Source organism: Haemaphysalis longicornis, unplaced genomic scaffold (genome assembly GCF_048455015.1).
Source record: "Haemaphysalis longicornis isolate Haplotype H1 unplaced genomic scaffold, Haemaphysalis longicornis Haplotype H1 scaffold_1, whole genome shotgun sequence".
Taxonomy (NCBI): Eukaryota; Metazoa; Arthropoda; class Arachnida; order Ixodida; family Ixodidae; genus Haemaphysalis; species Haemaphysalis longicornis.
Genome location: NW_027526203.1, coordinates 394,651,734 through 394,672,983, shown reverse-complemented (window position 1 = coordinate 394,672,983; position 21,250 = coordinate 394,651,734). Strand labels below are relative to the sequence as shown.

Genomic DNA, 21,250 nt, shown 5'->3' with positions numbered 1-21,250 from the left:
AATTTAATGAAATAATGCGCGGTTTTCGGTGACTTCGTTAGGTCGGGTTTTAACTGTATAAGCTTTAGAGTGAACAATGTTTGAGTTGAAATGAACACCAGAGCCACTTACTTTGAGAACCAATGTATGAGCAATTGGTGATCCGAGCTTTTTAAGGAGACCACCTTACGCAGAAGGTGCGCAAACACGGTGTATGAAGCCTGGCTGCTGAAAATTGGATTCTGAAACAACAACACGGGTTTCTTAGAGCTCCTGCTGGACGAAATAAGAATTCAACTCGCGTAGTCACAGATATAGTGATGGGAAAACAAATAGTACCTGGAGAAGAATGTACACTGCCCGCGTGTCATCCTTTGTCTTTAACCTGAAAATAATTGATTGAGAATCGTAAGGTCTCGCTCTGGGCAGAAAAAAATCGCCTCAATAATGCGGTTATTTGACATCATCTGCACATATCCACCAGCCTGCCAACTCTCAGAATTGTGAAACTGCTGTAACTGAAGAACGCGCATGCCCGTGTGTGGGTGTGCGCTTGCAAGAGCGGGGGAATGGGATGCCAGTACACACTAATCTGGCACCGTAAGAGAAGGCAAGGTAATTTTTCGGCGAGTGCGTTGCTGTTGCCAGTCTAGGCTGTACCAGAAACGAATTTGCAAAAAGTTGATCTCAGCAATTTTCTGATCGCTCATCATGGTTTCCCCCGTTAATAAACTTTTCGCCAAAATTTTGTGAGAGAGCGCTGGGAAGAAATAAGTTCTGGACCCGACGAATGTAATGTATGCATTCAGTTCAGCGGTAAGCAGTGGCATTATCTCTACATGCCCGTAGAAATATACGGGGACCTCCCTGTTCACTCAATATTTCAAAAACGCCTTATCACTACAGAAGTTATCTTCAGTCATCCAATTGGTCCAATGATAATTTATACCGTAGTCCGCTGGCGCGCTGTTGCCTTCCGCTGAGGATGGCCTTTCAACAGCTTTGATATTTTATTTGTACAAAATATTTTCACTAAGTTCGAGAAACTTCGTAAAATAGTAAACCGTGATTAAAATGGCCAAACGTGTTGGGAAACTCTTGATACTTGGCAGGCACGTTCATGTGATATAAATAGGTACGTAATGCAATGAATGGGGTCACCTGATGTCCGTTGCAAGTAATGAATTGATAATTCCTTTCAAGACTGCCTTGCTGACGTACGTTGGCTGCAAAAGAAAATACACCCAAGCTGTAAACTTTAAGCGTTTAACACAACAATGGACCTTGTTTAACATTGTTGTCATGCTCTTACCAACTCTTCCAAGATGTCATAAACTGCGTGCAACAAATCGCTTTTGATCTCGGGATCTTCAAGTTTTGCATCATCCTGGCTTGGGTTTTCCTGCAGTTGTCAAAAGGCTAAGATTATGGAGAGTGTGAGCAACGTTTGGTTGCTAGCAGAAATTGTATGCGGAAAAACGTCAAAATGAAGAGGAAATATACAGTAAAAAAGACATTAAAAAATTCAACGCCATAAAGTCGCGACGTCGTGACTTGCTGTCAAAGGTGGTAAAAAAGCAGAAAAAAAGAAAAGAAAGAAAGAGAGCATATTCTCAAGAAAATGTGTGACACTGAACTCACACCTGCCAACAGCTAGTCGATGCACACGCTAAACTACAAACACCTCAGATAAAGCTAGTTTAAAAACAAGCAAGCAAAAATAAATTTTGCTTCTCTTGTTTTCTGTTGCATGTTTTCTTTTTTTTTTCTTTTTTTTTTCTTTTTTTCAATGAGGCTTAGCGCTGGCATCCCGACTTGTTCGCCGCGTTACATGATCGGTTTCCATTTAATTAGTTTCTCCGGCGCCGGATAAAAAAATGCATTTTCGAAGCTTTGTCGCAGCTTCAGCGTATTCTAAATAACCATTCCGGCCGTACGAATTTTAAACATCTGAGTGATAGGAGCCATCGTAACCGTGTTCTAAATAAAATATCTGTGACCTGTCCGCGTTAAGCATACAGGGCATCCTTCTTGAATAAGAGAAACGTGAGGCAGGCTTCTTCTAAAGGGACGCATGAAGTCAGGGACTGGCTAAAAGGAACCGCGATGCAGTGCCGAGGCAGGGAAATGATTTGAGACTATGCTTTGCCTGCACCGATTATCATCGCACAAGGGCTCATTTCTTCTGTTCAGTCCCTTTTCTTTCTTCTTTCTTTCTTTCTTTCCCTCGTCTCATTTTCCACCCGACGTAGCATGTTAGGCACCCTGCTGAACAGACCTCGTCAGTATAATTAAACTGCATATTCTCTCTCTCTCTCTCTCTCTCTCTCTCTCTCTCTCTCTCTCTCTCTCTCTCTCTCTCTCTCTCTCTCTCTCTCTCTCTCTCTCTCTCTCTCTCTCTCTCTCTCTCTCTCTCTCTCTCTCTCTCTCTCTCTCTCTCACAGCACAGCACAGCACAGCCTCACGGATGTGGCTGGGGGACGCCAAGTCAAGATGGTACTTTCTCCTACCACAATCTGAATAAAGCGAACCGTCCATGCCCCCCCTCTCCAAAAAAAATCGCGATGTTTTTTGCAAAGTTGCGAAATGAACACTTATAAACTGTCATTGTGTTGTATAAGGGTTTAATGTCGGCAAAAGCGGCTGGTGTGTTAATAGCTTTTTAGCTAGACGGGATAGGTTGCTAAAAAATCATAACGGGAGATTAAAGGAGCACCCACCATGCTATAAATGTGCCCAACCGGTGCAGGTCATTTCCTGTTTGTTTTTTTTGTTTAGCAAATGCGACTGCAAGACGATAATCAAAGATGCATCTCTATCGGTAAGGCAAAATTAATTCTAACGAGACCTGCAAGAGATATATCGGATCAAGAAATGGGACGAGTGATGCGTCCGCGCTCCGTTTATCACACACGCACATGCACGCGCGCACAGATACCCACTCAAAATTTAAAAAACAAAAACAAACAAAAAAAACCCCCGTACATCCAAGGGATATATAGCCAGCACTCAACAGAGCGCTTCCTCCCTTTTCAGGAGCAGTTTTGCCTCGGTGTGTCTACAATCGTGTACAAGCATTGCCTTTTGTTGGGAGGTAGGAGCAGCCTTACGCTTGAATTGTATGTCTATCAAAAGTCTGTTCGTAAGAAACTCTGTGGTGTGAATGTAGCTTCTTTTCTTGTGAGTATATTTTCGTTATTTTTTAATTTCCAGGTCAAAACCCAATCATCAATTAGTTTACACTATTATTATTATCACTCGAAGAAAGAGGAGGGAAGGCAAAAGAAAAGTTCGGGAGGTTAACCATACAATGACGTCCAGTTGGTTACCATGCGCTGGGGAAAGGGTCATAGAAAGAAAAGGGAAAACCCGAAGAGTGGATAAAAACCATGAAAGCCCTCACACAAGTCTTTTTGATGCTGCCGTGACCTCTAAAGCCGGTCACACAGGCCAGAACACCTTAAGGATATAAGGTGTTCCGACACCCGCGAGACAACCGTTTTCCGGGCCTCCAGGTAAAATTAGTATACAGCCTGTTTCATGAACATTAGATATTGGCGACATGAGATTCAAAATCTTCACCTTGGAAAAAAAAAACTTTAACAACGATTGGAACATGAGACAGAAAACAGATATTGGCGAACTAGGTACTCCAGCTTTCGGATACACCCATGGGTAATGTAATATCCCTACAATTACTTATTTTCGCAACACTCATTCAAATATTCTTTGTTTCAAGCAATTGCAAATGACTAGAAAACCTGACTAACAACTAGTAATAAAAAGTTTGATATGATGTACTAATGTGGCATTATAATGATCCCAATCATTTGTTTCTTTTTTTCCACTAAGTAGGCCCAGTAAAATGGTGCCAGAAACAACTCACCTTGAAGAGTGCATTCAACTCCACCAGTGAGCTGAATGTTTGTTCGTAGAATTCTTGAACCTTGGAGTAGCAGCTGGACGCCCGGCCTTCCTCGACAATTTCTCTGTATGGGGAGAAATAAAAGTATTTTCAGCGTACACACCACTGATTTTGTCATGCGTATGGAATGAATGAGTGAATCAATCAATCAATCAATCAATCAATCAATCAATCAATCAATCAATCAATCAATCAATCAATCAATCAATCAATCAATCAATCAATCAATCAATCAATCAATCAATCAAGTAATCAATCAATCAATCAATCAATCAATCAATCAATCAATCAATCAATCAATCAATCAATCAATACTCTTTTATTATAGTGCCAATACACAAGATACTCTCACGTCACAAAGCCGAGTCCAAATGGAAGGGGGCTTTAATGATTGAAGAGCGGCGATCAGAACAGCCATCAGCTGAAGGCCAGAAGAGAGAAGAAGAAGAACACAGAGCAACCAGGCCGAGCCCCTCGCTTATAAAGCCGTGCAGCCGCTTGGCGGCGGCAGCAGCTTGCTAAAAGCGTGAGCCCCTTAATACCATGTCATCGTGGCAATATGCCAGTCTATGCAGAGGACCACTGGGAAATATAAAACTTAAAAAATGAAGTGGCGTGACGTCACGGCGAAAGCAGAAAAACTACCGAAAACGTGTAGGAAACACGCAACAAGTTGAGGCTTCAGCGTGCTCCAATAAAGCTCATACAGGTTTGGCAAGAGTAGAAGCAATTCTTTTTATTGTGGCATATACTAAACGCTTCGCCGGTGTCATTGTTTTGTAACTTCCATCCTTTGCCAAACTAAAACTGTGCTTGCTGTGAGCAACGTTTTAAACATACATCGCGTTTACAGTTGCCACTTTGGGGATATTATTATTATTATTATTATTATTATTATTATTATTATTATTATTATTATTATTATTATTATTATTATTATTATTATTATTATTATTATTATTATGCTGGTAACGGCCCAGAATAGTATTTTGTAACCTTCGTCCTTCAACCTTCACCGCACCGCAACTGTGCTTGCGGTGAAGCACCCTTTTAAAGCAAACCTCGCGTTTCCTGTTGCCAGTTAGAGGCAATTTTAAGATGAAAGCCTTAGGAGCCTCATTGTGCGAAAAAATGGAATTGTTCACCCGTACAGAAAATTTACACCGCTGTAAAGGGTAAGTAATGATACATTTGAGCCCGCATGAAAACTTAGCGCAGGTTTCCAGAGTAGGAAGTGCGCTACTTCAGCCCGTTGTCAGTTGCGCAACGCATTAGCCCGTTGTCAGCAGCGCAACGCCTTAGCCAGTGAGCCACCACGACGGTGCGGAAGAAGAGTTAACCTAGTGCGTATATTGCTCACGTCATATCGCATTACAGGTGACCGTGACGGCGTGGGAGTAGAACAGGCGCGTGCCAACCACAGTGGAGTCTGAATCTGAGAAGCTTTTCCGCCAAAAAACGAACCAGAGAAAGTGAAGAAAGACAGGTTTGATAAGTATGGTCAGGGGAAGCGATAATGCTTTCATCTTGAAAGCACGTAAGCAAACTTAAGTGACCCGAGGAAAATTTTTCGCTGATAACGACTCAGACACATCTCGTAACCTTCGTCCTTCAACGCAGCATCACTGTGCTTGCTGTAAAGTACCATGTTAAGCCATGCCTCGCGTTTTCTGTTGCCAGTTCGCGGCAGTTTGTCGATGATAACTCCTTAGATGTCAGTGCATACCACATGGCAAAAGTTGAGGAAACGTTGAAAAAAGGTAAATTGAGAAGCAGTAAAGAAAAAAATAACCGTGGGCGCGATAATAATGCATGCACTAAGAGACGAGGAAGACAAAGTATTAAAAAAATATGGACGATATACAGAAGATAGTATAAAAATTCTATACAAATTTGTACGCACCCGACCCTTGTAAAGAAAAGGTTTTCAGCAAAATCGCAGTTGTAAGAGTTTCAAACGTAACCAATGATGAATTGAAGTTGTTCTAAAAAAGGATGAAGAACGGCGAAGCTGCAGGAGGCGACGAAATTAAACCGATATTTACTGTCTGTTAAACACATGGCCATAGATAAACTATTGAGTTGTTTTTGCAATTCCTTAGGAGTTTAAAGGTGTCAAAGACATGGAAAAATGCGAACCTAATTCTATTACACGAGAACGGAGATGTCAAAGAGCTCTTTTTTTGTACAAGTCACAAAAATATTGCTTAATCAAATTAGCGGCATGCTATGCTTTCAAAAACTAAAGGGACAACCCCGTTCAGAAACGTCTCTCAAGAATAGATCGTATTCACGCAATCAGCCAGGTAATAAAAAAAAAAGTCTTCAGTATACAGGGTGTCCCAGCTATCATGCACCAAGATTTAAAAAAAGAGCAATGGCGTTACGCGAGGAAAACCTACTGCGTAATGTTTGCAGTACTGTGCAGAAGCGGATAGTAATTTTTTCGTTAATGATACTTAACTAATTAATTGTAATTAATTATCTAACTCGAGAAGTACTGTTCTAATCACAGAAGTGTCAATGAGGCACTTGTAGGTACCCACGAGGGGCATCTAACAGCGGTATTTTCAGCGACTAACTAATTGCGTACTCATTTATTCAGACTGATAAAGAAAACCCGCGAAATATGAAAAATACCACGTGACGGCGCTTCCGCGCGCATTGTGAAGTAGCGTCCCCAAATAAGCTGATTGAAAGCAACTGCTTCGCCTGTCACCCTCCTGAAGAGACAGCGCATCACCTTGATAACGGCATGCATGGAAAGAGCAACAGCAGCAAGATTCGCGGGGCGCGTGTGCAGATAATGCACAAACTCGGTCGCGATTTATTCTTTCTTTCTTTTGTTTATTTCATTCTGGGTAACTCAGAGGCAGCCTGTTTGAGGGCGTTGCTTTACGGTGCGCGCTAATGCGCACGGAGGCGCCGTCACGTGGTATTTTTCATATTTCGCGGGTTTTCTTTACCAGTCAGAATAAATGAGTACGCAATTAGTTCGTCGCTGAAAATACCGCAGTTAGATGCCCCTCGTGGGTACCTACAAGTGCCTCATTGACACTTTAGTGATTAGGACAGTACTTCTCGAGTTAGATAATTAATTACAATTAATTAGTTAAGTATCATTAACGAAAAAATTACTATCCGCTTCTCCACAGTACTGCAAACATTATGCACTAGGTTTTCTTCGAGTTACGCCATTAATCTTTTTTTAAACCTTGGTGCATGATAGCTGGGACACCCTGTATACAGGGTGTCCCAGCTATCATGCACCAAGATTTAAAAAAAGAGTAAAGGCGTAACCCGAAAGAAACCAGGTGCATAATGTCTGCAGTACTGTGAAGAAGCGGACAGTATTTTTTTCTTTAATGAGACTTAATTAGCTAATTGTAATTAATTATCTAACTCGAGAAATACTCTCGTAATCACTAAAGTGTCAATGAGGCACTTGAAGGTAACCACGAGGGGCATCTAACTGCGGTATTTTCAGCGATGAACTAATTGCGTACACATTTATTCTGACTGATAAAGGAAACCCGCGAAATATGAAAAATACCACGTGACGGCGCCTCCGTGCGCATTAGCGCGCACCGTAAAGCAACGCCCTCAAACAGGCTGCCTCTGAGTTACCCAGAATGAAATAAACAAAAGAAAGAAAGAATAAATCGCGACCGAGTTTGTGCATTATCTGCACACGCGCCCCGCGAATCTTGCTGCTGTTGCTCTTTCCATGCATGCCGTTATCAAGGTGATGCGCTGTCTCTTCGGGCGGGTAACACGCGAAGCAGTTGCTTTCAATCAGCTTTGTTTGGGGACGCTGCTTTACAATGCGCGCGTAAGCGCCGTCACGTGGTATTTTTCATATTTCGCGGGTTTCCTTTATCAGTCAAAATAAATGAGTACGCAATTAGTTCATCGCTGAAAATAGCGCAGTTAGATGCCCCTCGCGGTTACCTGCAAGTACCTCATTGACACTTTAGTGATTAGGACAGTATTTCTCGAGTAAATAATTAATTACAATTAATTAATTAAGTCTCATTAACGAAAAAATTACTCTCCGCTTCTTCACAGTACTGCAAACATTATGCACTAGGTTTTCTTCAAGTTACGCAATTTCTCTTTTTTAAAATCTTGGTGCATGATAGCTGGGACACCCTGTATAAACCTGATATATGGAATTTATAGATAATGAAAAATCATATGACTCAGTGGCCTCCTTCGTCGTGTTGAAGGCATTGAGAGATCACAGAATAAAAAAGACTTACGTAACCTTGTTCAAAAATATCTGTGAAGGTTGCCCGGGTACGATTATCCTCCACAGGAGAAATAGAAAGTTCTCTGTCAGATTGCCACCAGGCAAGGTGACGCAATCTCACCGCACCTATTTGCATTCTGTGTAGAGGGCGTATTTAGGCAACTTAATTTGGAGAAAATGGGGTTAATAACCGACAAGGAATGCGTGAACCTTTAGAGATTTGCAGACGACGTTGTCTTATTGACTGAGTACCATCAGGGCTTGTGCGAAATGCTTCGACCTCTGCACCCGATAAGCTTAGATGCAGGGTCAAATATAAACAAACTCGCAGGTAGTGTATAACAGACATGGGGAGAGGTACCCTTTCAAATCTTTGGGAGTAGCATTCGCTCTGCAGTGGGAGCGACCAGGATGATGATAGTGATGATGTTAAACTCTATAGAGTGCTTTGTAGCCTTCGTCCTTCCACCCACCATAACTGTGCTTGCTGGAAGCACAGTTTACAGAAAAACCTCGCTTTTCCTGTTGCCACTTCGTGGGAATTTCTCCCTGTAACTATCCTCCCAGAACATTTTTTACCTTCGTCCTACACCCCACCATAGGTGTGCTTGCTGTGGAGCACCCTTTAAAAAAAAAAAAAAAACTCGCGTTTTCTGTCACCAGTTCGGGGCAGTTTTAAAGCGGAGTTGTGTTACTCACATAAAAACTTCCTAAGCTCCACGTGTCTTTCAAGTGCGAGGTGTTGTATATCATGAGGCTTTGCTCAGCACGCCTTTTAACTCGGCAATTGAGAAAGAAAACGAGCCGCGGCCCATTGCGTTAGAGACAGATCTAAGCCACCAGAAAGCGTAAGGCGCAAGCGGATCGCGAAGGAAATCGTGTCAAGCTGTATGAGAACGAAGCCCTTTGAGAATGCGGGGCGGAAACAACGCGTCTCTTGCATTTAATTTCACATTATTTCTTTCTCATTCAGAGCCCTCGGTGTTTCAATGTGGACGCGCCGGGGCCTAAAAGGGAGTAATTTATGCGTTTCGTGTTGGGGACATTTGGCTTGAAATGCCACAGCGATCCAGCCCAACCGACCACCCAGTGGCGTACGTGCATCGGTTTGACAGTATTCAGGAATGTGTCTGCAGTTGCCAGTGTGCTGATTGTAACCGTCATTACTCACTTTACTTTAAAGCTCCGATGGTCATCCACATTCAGACGGAATGACCTTAAATATTTTTCGCTGTCAACTATCTATTTTTTATATTTCGCGGGGTTGCTTTATCAATCAGAATAAATGAGTACGCAATTAGTACGTCGCTGAAAATACCGCAGTTAGATGTCTCCCATAGGTACCTACAAGTGCCTCATTGATACTTTAGTGATTTATACAGTACTTCTCGAGCTAGATAATTAATTACAGTAACCGAATAAATCACTTTAACGAAACAATTACTGGCCGCTACTCCACTGTACCAAAAACATTATGCACTAGGTTTTCTTCGAGTAACGCCGTTGGTCTTTTGTAAAATCTCGGTGATAGCTGGGACACCCTATGTATGAAGCATTTGCCATATGTCAGGGCATGAAGGAGAACGTGAGCTCTCCTTCTACCACGCCCACCACGCGAGAGAGACAGTTTGCAGAGCACCCATTGCAAACATAGCACGTGCCCCCGACATGACTTTTCGCAAGCTTCACGTGTAACCCTTGCATCATCATTTCCTTTCACACCTTTCGAATTTCGTTGTCCTCGTGCTATTTGTGGTGGGCAAGTTTTCCCCTGATTTAAAATAAAGCCACTTCTCAGTGCGCAGCCTTCACGTCAATGAGTAGTTCTTTTTTGAGTGTTTCCGCTAACGTCCCAAGCGCAATCCGATTAAACGACGTTTCCCAAGCACAACCAGTACAGTATCCGAGTGCCACATGTGCATGGACACCTTCTAGAACTTTTATGACTCCCCTTAGGCGTGATGATGGGTCCAAGTTTGCTTCATTTTTTGTGCTCGTGTACGTCCGCATGTGTACGACCACCTAAGGGCCTTTGTCTCCTCCCGAATAAATTCAAATTTAAATTTGGCATTTGTGCGACGAAGCTACACTTTGGTGATGAAATTAGCTGTAGAAAAGAATGATGAAATATTGAAACCACATGAAGGGCTCCATCAGAAGAACAGCAGCTGTGGGCTGGAAATGAAGTCGCGGTCTCGTGCACAGTAGCACAACGGTTTGTTTTTCTCCACTGAGCCCACGCCTAATGAAGACCGGAATTATGATGTCGCTAATCATTCTGTCTCCCGTTACTGAAAATCAGCACGAAGATACAGCTTCTCAGTGGTAACATGCACTGCTAACCCCGCGCCCTCTGCCCATCACAACTTATTATAACTAAACACCTGCGCGATCGTTCAATGATTGAGCAGCCATAGTGCTTAGATAGACAACGCCTGTAAAGCTTATTTCTCTCTCTTTCTATATAAAAAAAGCCAAGCCTTTACCTCTTTAATATCTACAGTCCACACTCTGGGAATCTACCGGGAACTAAATCCTTGATAAAAGAAGCCAACATACGGGCCAAAGGAAACCAGCTGGCAATAGTAGGGGACTTAATTGCGCACCATACGGCTTGGGGCTATGCCCGCAACACGCGCAAGGGTACCCTGTTACAGGAAGCAATCTAGCAAAGTTGCTTTAACCCTCTGCAACCAACCTCATACACCCACAAGAATCGGCAATAGTGTCTCCCGAGACACCTCACCAGAGACACCTCAACAGTTTTTTCATGGCGCTGTCTCGCTGGAACGTTTGGCAGCGACCATTACATAACAGAACTCCAGATTCCAAATCGGTCACGTGGGAACCAAAGACTGGGTACATCTCGCACAACAGACTGGAAGAAATTTCGAGAAGAAACACCGAATAATTCGATCCGATATCTAGAAGAGTGGACCAAGGAGCTTCTAGACCTGTTCAAAAAGCACACCAGAGAGCTTCGGCTGACGCAAGATTACCCCGCTGTTGACACCTACCTCCAGCACCTTTGGGATGCCCGTGAAGGACTGATAAAACGCTGGAAAAATAGAAAAACAAACCGCAAGCTTAAACTCCGCATTGCAAAACTAACTAAAGAAGCAGAAGAATACGCGAACCACATAAGCCGACAAAACTGGACGCAATTTTGCGACAAACACGCAAAACATGCAATCACCTGAGGAATGGGTACTCACGAAACCAAAACTGCCATCAGTCACCAAATTCGAAGACTTATGCATAACTACCCCGGTACCGAACAGGACTTACTTAATGAAACCATGGCACCCATAAAGGCTACGACGACGCACAACATATCCGTGCAACCTACGTATACTGGTAACCCTAACCAAGATCTGGATGCCCCCTTCAACATACAGGAAAAATAAGCGGTAACAAGAAACCTCACTCGGAACACCGCCCCCGGTCGTGATCAAGTACCCAACAAATTACTACGCAACCTCGACCTTCTAACACTAGATCAACTCTTGGGCTACATCAATAGCCAGTGGAAAACAGGCATCTTACCGCCGCAGTGGAAACATGCCGGCGTCACTTTAATTCCCAAGGCAGGCAAACCATTAGTTCCGAAGAATCTCCGGCCCATTTCACTGACATCGTGCGTAGGTAAAGTGCTGGAGCACTTAGTACACAACCGCCCTTCAACGTACATAGCAGACAACGATTACTCCCCCCCACACACACACACACAATGTACGGATTCCGACCACATCTTTCCGCACAGGACGTACTGTTGCGGCTGAAAGAAGATGTAATTGAACGGCTTTCAAATCAGCAGAAATACTCCATATTGGCAATTAACATTAAAGGAGCATTTGACCACGTCTGGCATTCAGCCATACTGCAAGGCTTGAACTCCATAAATTGCGGGGAAAGACTATACGAATACGTCAAAGCCTTCCTCAGTGACCGCACCACCACTATAGGCATTGGACACCTACGATCTGATACATTTCCAGTATGCCCAAAACAAACACCACAAGGCTCGGTAATCTCGCCATTGCTTTTTAATCTGGCCTTGAAAGACCTGCTTCCCCAGCTCCTAAACATCCCCAACTTACGGCACGCCATTTATGCCGATGACCTCACACAGTGGACACCGACCGGCTCCATTGGAGAACAAGAAGAAGCCCTACAAGAGGCAATAAATACAACGCAGGAGTACTTACGCGCCCGAGGCCTCCAGTGTGCCCCTGAAAAATCAGCCTTACTAACACTCCGTAAACGGCTATCCAAAAAGAACGCGGACACAATACCGGACCCTACAGTTACCATCGATAGACAAACCATCCCCAACGTACCGCACCTACGTATTCTGGGCTTGACGATCCCCAGAGACGGATCACGATCGCAAACCACCTTACCACTTCAAGGCACTGTTACCAGAATAATGCACCTTATACACAAGATTTCCCAAAGAGGCTCAGGGCTGAAAGAAAAGGATAATATCCGCATAATACAGGCTATTCTCATCAGTCGAATTGCTTACGGAACACCCTATCTAAGTCTGAAACCCGCCGAAATTGCCAAGCTTATTGTTATGATAAGACAAGCATCCAAAACAGCACTTGGCCTTCCCCCGAAAAACTGCGAAGAAGAAGCTCCTCCAACTAGGAATATCTAACATCTGGGAAGAAATAGGTGAGGCACATCAGACTTACCAATTCCGCCGACTACGCCTGACCACTGCCGGCGCTTCACTTTGTCTCAACTTGGCTACCCCGTTCCTTCTCAGCAGGACCAGAAAACGCGCATCCCACCCATCATCCGACAGATCATACGGATAGCACCCATCCCCCGTAATATGCACCCCGAATACAACAAAGCAAGACGACAGGCTCGAATCGGATACATCTGCAAACGGTTTCAACACGTGCCGACCACCAGATACACAGACGCATCGCCCTACCAGGACCAGCCGGCTCACGCAATCAGCGTAATCGACGCAGCAGGAAAAGAGCTATCGACAGCGACCGTCCTAACAAAGTCAACGGAGATAGAAGAAGCCGCAATTGCCCTCGCAGCTACCCCTGGAGAAGAGTACATCACCATCATCACCGACTCACAGGCGGCGTGCAGCAACTACTTAAATGGAAGAATTTCAAAACACGCTCTGCACATACTGCAACGACACCCCCAATTGCCAAGCATAGAAATCGTATGGTCGCCCGTACACACCGCCCTCGAAGGAAACGAAGCGGCTCACGCCGCAGCCCGAGAACATTCACACCGGGCCGTCTCCGAGAGGGAACCACACCAACAGAGAGATTCATATCCAAAGTCTATGCCTCTTCACACATACGCAGAAATATTGTCGCACTACAGACAGGCTCTTCGCAAATATCCAGCGCCGGACCACCGACTAGCCAAAGAAGAAGCCACCACGCTACGAAGACTCCAAACAAACACTTATCCTCACAACAGCATACTTCACGCCATGTACCCGACACAATACACTGCCAACTGCAAATACTGCCCGCAGACAGGCCCCCTACACCACATCGTCTGGGAGTGCTCCCACACGCTGGAACTCACACCAAACCCCAATCCCTCCTTTCAGCAGTGGGTGGAGATGCTGACCAGTTCTGACCTCTTCGACCAGCAAACGTTGGTGGAGAGAGCGAAGAAGGCCGGTAGACTCCAAGGGGTCCTGGACTGAGGACTCCTGTAACCGGGCGGGTGCCCCTGACACCAGCACCGTGCTGTTTAATAAAAGTTTATTCCTCCTCCTCTTCCTCTGATAACTGCTTTATGCGAAGACATTATTAGCTCTGTGGGTCGAAAATCCGACGTTGGAGTCGAGAAGTGTCCCCTGAAATGGTCGACGTATGGCCAACAAAACGGCCGACAGATGGCATATAAAATAACCCATGGATCAGATAACAACAGCAATAAAAAACCGTATCAGAGAGTGCCCGTGTGTTGACGCAAAATTTATCGGGGAAGTTCCTATAAACAAAATATAGTAATTAAGTTGAAAACAAAATACGGTAAATTATGGTCTTGGGATAGAAACTCGGCCCTTCGGAATGCGAGACAAGCACACACCCATAACAACAGGGCCGATTCATCGCTCTAGCTGACTAAAGGTGGACCTACTAAATGGATTGTGGCCTTTGACCACGAAACGTGTGTTAGAGACATCTACTGACTCCACGTGGATTATTTGAGTGCACTTTCTGGGGGGGCTGTCTGCGGTACCGTGCTCCTGTCCTTTCTAGAACGTGCTGCACAATTACTCAGTCACTTCAGCGCATACAAGCATAGGCCCTGCGAACCTGTCTCGGCCTACCACGGTGTACGTTCACATCAGCGACCATTGCCTTGGCTTGATATACACCTCTGTCAATATTCGTGGATATTGAAACACTCAGGCCCTCTATTAGGCACCTCACCTGTCGACCTATTATCACCTTGCGGGTAAACCAGTGACCCGTCCCCTTGCGCCATTCGCAAGGGCAGTAGCTGCCCACGTCATCAGCATGCCATCCAAATACATGCCTGCGATGAGGCCGCTCCTTCTGCTTTGGTGTATGATGCAGCCCCGAATGTGCCTAGATATCCCAGGAATAAAGAAGAAACGGGATCTTCCAACACCGGCTCTGCAGCAGCTAACTTTGATGTACTTACACGAGGCATAGACTGACTGAACCCACATTTTAAACTGATGGCTCGGTAACAATTACGTCGGGTTTTGCCAGCGCTGCTGCTATGCCACGAATGTCACTGTTCAACGAATTCAAAATAACCCATCCCCCCACCTATACGGCTACAGAACTTACGGACACCCGTAGCACTCTTCACACCACCAAGCAAAGTTCGTGCAAAAATGAGCAGGGGGGGGGGGGATTTTCTGTGCTTTAAAGCCTGCATTTCAGTCAACTCTGTGCCGTGGACCTCACGAACAGATACTGACAGAAAAAAAAGAATGGTGTACGACCGTCCTGCCAAGGCGGGTCATGATGTCACCTTTTAGTTGCTTCCCAGTCACTGTGGCATTGCCGGCAACGAAAGTGCGGACGCTGCCGCCCGTTTGGCACACCAAAGAGCGACGATTGTAAACATTCCATTATCTGGGACGGACGCAGCTAGGGCTGTCCACGTACTTGCCCAGGAAACAACACTATCTAAATGGTCTACCGAAGAATTCACCTGTACACGTATTGGTGCCCTTGACCCGCACCTGCAACGCCCCCTTTCACCAAGCCTCCCACGGTCTGTCTGACGCAACCCTCTGGCTATGAGTGGCATTCACAAATACTTACTCCTACTTGATAGGAATGGCAGGAAGTAAGTGCAAAACGTGCGGCACGCCGGAGACGATACGCCACATGTTATGCGAGTGCCAACGTTACTCGCCTGAAAGAAGAAAAGCGTCGTCAGCACTGTGCAACCTGGACTCTCGGCGGCCATTTTCGGAGGAGAAGATTTTATTCCACAGGCCTTCTCTGTCATGAGCTCACAAGGCGATTAAAGAGCTCATACGCATCTTGTGGGCGACGAACTTACACATAAGACTATAGACTGAAGGACTTCAAGGACAATCCCTGAACTTGAACGTTTAGTGCCCTAGCACTGGACATGCCTGTCTACTATCTGCTCCAACCTTTTCCCTTCCTCAGCTTTCTCTTTTTTTTTCAGGCTCTACTCAGGTTAACGTTCCTGCCTTCCTTCTACCTCCTTTCTGCCTTCCTTGATCATGCTAATTGTAGAAGTAACGATTGAGTAAGTAACCAAGTACTTTCCCACAAAATGTACGCTTTGCCTGGCGTTAGAATTCCTCTATATTATTAACTGCCTCCCTGCCGGAGCTACATAGAGGAGCTCTACATGGCATGCCAAAATACAGCCATCATGCCGCATCTACTGAAACCTGCAATCGTACGGCCCTGTTCCAACACATGACAGGTCAGCAGTGACGAAGCGGGAAAATTCAATTAAATTGAATAAGGATTATTACAAAAAGCATGGTTTATGGCCTAGTAGGAAAACGGGAAAATGGGTAGAAAGGGTTTCTACAGGTGGAGGAAGAAAAACGCGCAAAGGAAAAAAGATACTGATAATAAAATGACCTACGTTCGGCAATTTTACAGTAATGTTTCCGCATTCACTACATTATGTAACGTCAGCATATAGGCGGCTTTTGTTTTACAGCAAAAAGACGAAATTAAGGAATTTGTTGCTTTTAGCAGTAGAGCTGCTTAAGCCAAGCGTTATCCGTCCATCGCACGAAAAAACCTCGCGGAGTGATAGCGTCACCTCGCGTTGCCTATAGCAACCCCTGGCGCAGCTGAGCATAGCTTCGCGCTCGCTTCGCTTGCGCAGGCATGGCTCCGCCGATCCCCGCCGGCACGCGTCAAGCCGTGACGTCACTGCGCAACACATTGTATAAAGACTCGTGTACAGCGGAGTCGTTCAGGCTGGCGCGTGGGCTTGCGCCATGTGAGGAGTTCGCAAAAAAAAAAAAAAAAATACCAAAGAAAAATACCGAGTGCACGTGAGCGTGCACCTCGTAAGGAGCGCCTGGCGTCGGCTAACTCAACCATCGAAAACACTCTGCCCAGCGTTCATGGCGTTATATCTCTGGCGTGCTTGTCTTCTTGCCAGTTCACGTGCGTTCGCGCCTGAAGACGCCGAGTTCGTGCGGGTTACATATAGCATGCCGCGGGTTCTAGCGTGCTAACGCGGTCCACTTTGGAGGAGATGTGAAAGCCTGCGGACAAAACGATCCGGGCCTGCCAGTCATGGAGAACTTTCACCGGCAAGTTCGGAAATCCTTGTGAGGTGCAGCAACCGGGTCTCCGACGAAGGAAGAGGGGTCGGCAGCTCTGCTGTTTCTGCAGCCTTGCACACTAGTGCAAGCTGCGCCAATTTTTTTGTTGTTGCGTATTAGTGCTGTTGGTAGGATGGGCCTTTCAGATGTCCACAGTTGCTTTACCTGTTCCTCGTAACTTCATTGACAACACAGTGAGGCTACTATTTTTTTTGCACATTCATTACTTTCGATGAAGTTATGTCACATCCATTACAGTGTCACACGGGGGATATACAGGACATTTGCAGTGTCCAACTCCCGATTTCTCTGGCACAAAGTGTCTCGAATAGTCATCTTCATTGGGAGGTGCATGCCCCGCACTCAAAGAAAGAGCGGACAGCGTTCCCTACAGTACTGCACGGCGTGCTGAGTGCGCGCCAGTGCTCATCACAACACCTCTTGATCCATTATACGAAAGCGATCCTTTCACGCTAACCTGCATGTGCATTTTTTGACACAGAGTTTTTTCCTGTCTGAAATCAGGAGGAGAAGTTTTTTTCGTGTACGAGCATTCATAGTATCAAAGGTATCTTTCAGAGATGAAATAGAAGCTACCCTGCAAAGGGCCAGCAGCGACAACTCCGGAGACGACACATTCACGTGCTTCTATACCGGCAGATTATCTTACCGGCAGCTTACCTTGGTTTTCGCATCCGCAGAGACCAATTTTAGAGCATGTGGATCTTGAACAGCGGCCCGGCTCTTACGAGGGACGGATTAACCCATCAAGATATGAATACATACAAACGCACAAGATTAATCTAGAGACATCAAGTGAGTGTAGTGACGTGGAGAAAAGATGGAGAAAAAGGAAGGTTGAACCCTATAAGCATCCATGTTGCTTACGCATGCCCCGAGTAGTTACACGCCGCGAGTCCCTAGACCTTTGTCACCAGCCCATGATATACACCCATTTCGTTTAAGGGGGACTCACCTGATCCCATTCATATAGGACTTACTAATTGACCCACGAGCTTAAAAGGCATCGTGTACCGATGTAAAAAGTTTTACAAATTCATGGAGCTGTTCGTAACGGCCTAGGTTGCTTCTTTTAGAAATATATCACTTTTTTACTGAAATAAAAAATAAACAAGCAACACATTTTGGTTTATCCAGTTTTCTCTAGATGGCGCTAGCTGTCTAGCAAGGAAGTGTTTTTATTTGTTTTATTTCAGTACATAAGTCGCATATCTCTAAAACAAGCAAACTTGGGCATTGTGAACACACTGATATGTATTTGTAGAGCTTTTCGTATTGGTCATGATGTGGGTCATGAAGTAGTAACTCCCATAGCAATGTGGACAGGTGAGCCCCCCTTAAAGGCAAAGGCGTCTGTCTGCACGTCCGTGCCCATCAGCAACCGTACACCGGAGAGGGTGCGCATCAAAAGCGGCTTGCCTGAGTTCGCGAACGTCCCTGCGGCGTACCGGGTACTCGGGTTCGGCGAGGAGCTGCTCGCAGCCGTAGGCCGATCCAGCTTCCCTGACGGTGGTGGCAGCTGCGGGCGAGCCGGCGCTTTGCGTGCACAGGCGACGCTCGGCATCGTGCTGCACCGGCGGCAGCGACGGGTACAGCTCCCCGGGAGACGGCGGCCGCAGTATGAGGCCCGTGATGTAGGTGTGAATGGCGCCCAGGCTGTCCGTGATCAGTGGTCCGAACCCGGTCACCCGCACCAGCGGCCTCTGGGAATCCTGCAGGGAATGCGTCACGCGTTTAAAACGGAAGCTGGAGTGGCTTAGATATTGTCACGAGATGGTGACGAATAGGGCAGGGGAACAGATGGCTGTGCTGACCTCCTCCGATGAAGACGAAGCTGTGTAGGGGCCTAATAGCTGACATGCAAATACATTGCTTCACAGTCAACTATGGTTCATGGTTCATGGCCAGTTGTCCAGCCGCCACGTAACAATATGTATCCCGTGCTTACGTTAGATATATGGTCCTTCTGGTGTTACGTGAAGGCAGTGTTTTCGATACGTACCAATGTTGTTCGTTGGAAATCGCTGAAAACTGGATACCACCGAGCTGATTTGAATTCGAAAACTCTACTTTCTCAGGCCTCGAGCACATCATCAAAGCACAATTTTGGCTACGGAAGAGTGTGTCCTTATTGAACATAAACTGCGTAATGTTTCTTCTGGCTGAAGTTTGTCTTGAAAGCTTTCGGGGCACACTAAGCAAAGAATAGCCAGTCTCGTAGAAGGTTTCCCCTTAATTTTACAGGGGACATGGAGTCAAAATACAAGTTTGTCTTATTCGAAAGTTCGTAATTTTTAGTGCGCCCAGCGCTTATCCGGCAGCAAACTATGCCGTATTCACTAAGAAATTAATCAATTTAGGTTAAAATTTTGATTCTCCCGCCATAACGCGTGTTTTCGTGACGTACGCCATGAAATCAAAACGATGGGCATTGAAACGAACTTCCAGCGCGTCATTAGGCTTTTCAGCCATGCTTACAACGTCAGTCCTCCCAGATGGCGTTGCCATACTCAGCTGCGAACCGTTGCCCACAGTTGCTTTGTTTTGACCGTATTTCCACCTGGTTTGTTTTTGTTACGGTAGAAAGTAATCGTTTTGTGAAACATGGGGTATGCTCGATAAACAGAGTCACGTAAGAACACGTCGGTTACGCCAATCGGCTAGTGTCGTGTAAGACAACTCCAAAGCGGCGGACTGCTGAGCAGCTAAAATTGCGTAGTGCGGCGCGGAGTTTCAGCAGCAGTGCGCATCGGTACTTCTATGTTTACGTGTATTTTCGTAACTTTCATTGTTTATCCCACCATTCTTGCTGCTGTAAAATTAATGTACATTACATTTAGGCGCAAATAGCTCGTTCGGCAAGCTTATATTATAAGCCCTGCGTAATTTGCGCTTGCTTTTGCCGGCCTCAGGCAATCGCACAGCGGGGAATATGACATCATAGGTTCTGTCGCGGGAAATGAGCTAGTGGGTCGTATGGCCATTCCATTTTGTCCTAATTCTAAAGCTTATCTGAGCGAGGTGTGCGTTAAAAGTGTCAGTATGATTCTAACGAGGCAATCTTTCGAATGAACCATACTTGTGTTTTGTCTGCATGGCCCCTTTAAAGACTATAGTCGTTCTTTGGCTACTTAAATGCGAAAATGTTTGCCTGTCTGTCTGTCCCTTGATTCAGCCGCCCTGCAAAAGTTAAAATAATTCTTGAACGAGACGTTTGTACGGGAAAAGCATTTATAGGCTACTAAATCTGGAGACAATGTTCATACTTGTCTTCATTGTTGAGCAAACAGGAAACATTATTCATATTTGAAGCAATACATCAATACATATGTGATATTTGCATTGTTGTTTTATTTAAAAGTACGAGGCTGCTTCATTTTTGCGATAGCGAATAAAACATACGCTTTAAAAAAAATGCTTTGACCTCAAAATACAAAAAGCACTCGCGCCACCCCCTCGTGGCGGTGTTTCAAGTTCAGAAGGTTCCAGTGGATGGCGTGAGCAGTGAAACTCGAGAAAATTGAATTGACTTGAGCAAACCTCGACTGTGATTATCGTGGGAGAAGCGAAACTGGAGGAGAAGGGTGTGAGATGTGGGCTGGAAGGAGAAGAGAGGCATTTACGCGGCTGGGGCGGCAGAAGACTATCGTCTTTCGACGACGCTTGCAGCGAAGTGAGGAGATGCGCGGCCATTCTTGACCTCCCCGTTTCAACGTGCACTTGCTTACCTGCGTTTTCTGCGCCCGCCGCGAGGAGCACAATCCTATGGCAAATAAATGGCTGACACTGCATGCACATTTTTATTTCAAGTATTATTTACATGCCCCCCAAATAGTCAAAGTCGTTACACTGCGATAAATCATGGTGGATGGCTAGTATTCACCATGTGGGCAATTCGCCGGTGTATACACCAATATACAGAAAAACCTTTTTTACTGGTACAGTATTTGTTATTTAATTCGAGCATGAACCGACTAGCCCGGCAACAAGTTTTAGGAAGGCAGGCCTAAAAGCAGCGCCTTTCTACGTGAACTACACAAACTCCTGATGAACAAGGGAGGAGAGAGGTAGGTAGACACAATTATACGCAAGGCGGTTAAGCAAGCCAACGGAGTCCCCATGAGTGCGTCGATAGACAAGCTCTTTCAGATGGTTTTACACAATACAGTGGACGAACTTGTTTAGGGCCACCTATCCAGCCAAAAACAGTCTTAGTTTGAATAAGGCGGGACGGCGTGTCCTGGGAAGAATCGGCTGGAGC

General features: G+C 45.4%; 1 protein-coding gene across 1 annotated transcript in view; it reads right to left on the bottom strand.

Annotated features, from left to right (window-relative positions):
- The window catches only part of LOC144172272 (putative E3 ubiquitin-protein ligase HECTD2), a 64,747-nt gene that overhangs the window by 23,998 nt on the left and 19,499 nt on the right, over positions 1-21,250 (bottom strand). Inside the window, exons 2-7 of the mRNA XM_077701025.1 lie at positions 18,409-18,701; positions 3,866-3,968; positions 1,292-1,381; positions 1,141-1,205; positions 319-364; positions 112-221 (exon numbers count right to left, since the gene is read on the bottom strand). Of these exons, the coding sequence (XP_077557151.1) occupies positions 112-221; positions 319-364; positions 1,141-1,205; positions 1,292-1,381; positions 3,866-3,968; positions 18,409-18,701 (707 nt within the window). The remainder of the gene's footprint in view (positions 1-111; positions 222-318; positions 365-1,140; positions 1,206-1,291; positions 1,382-3,865; positions 3,969-18,408; positions 18,702-21,250) is intronic.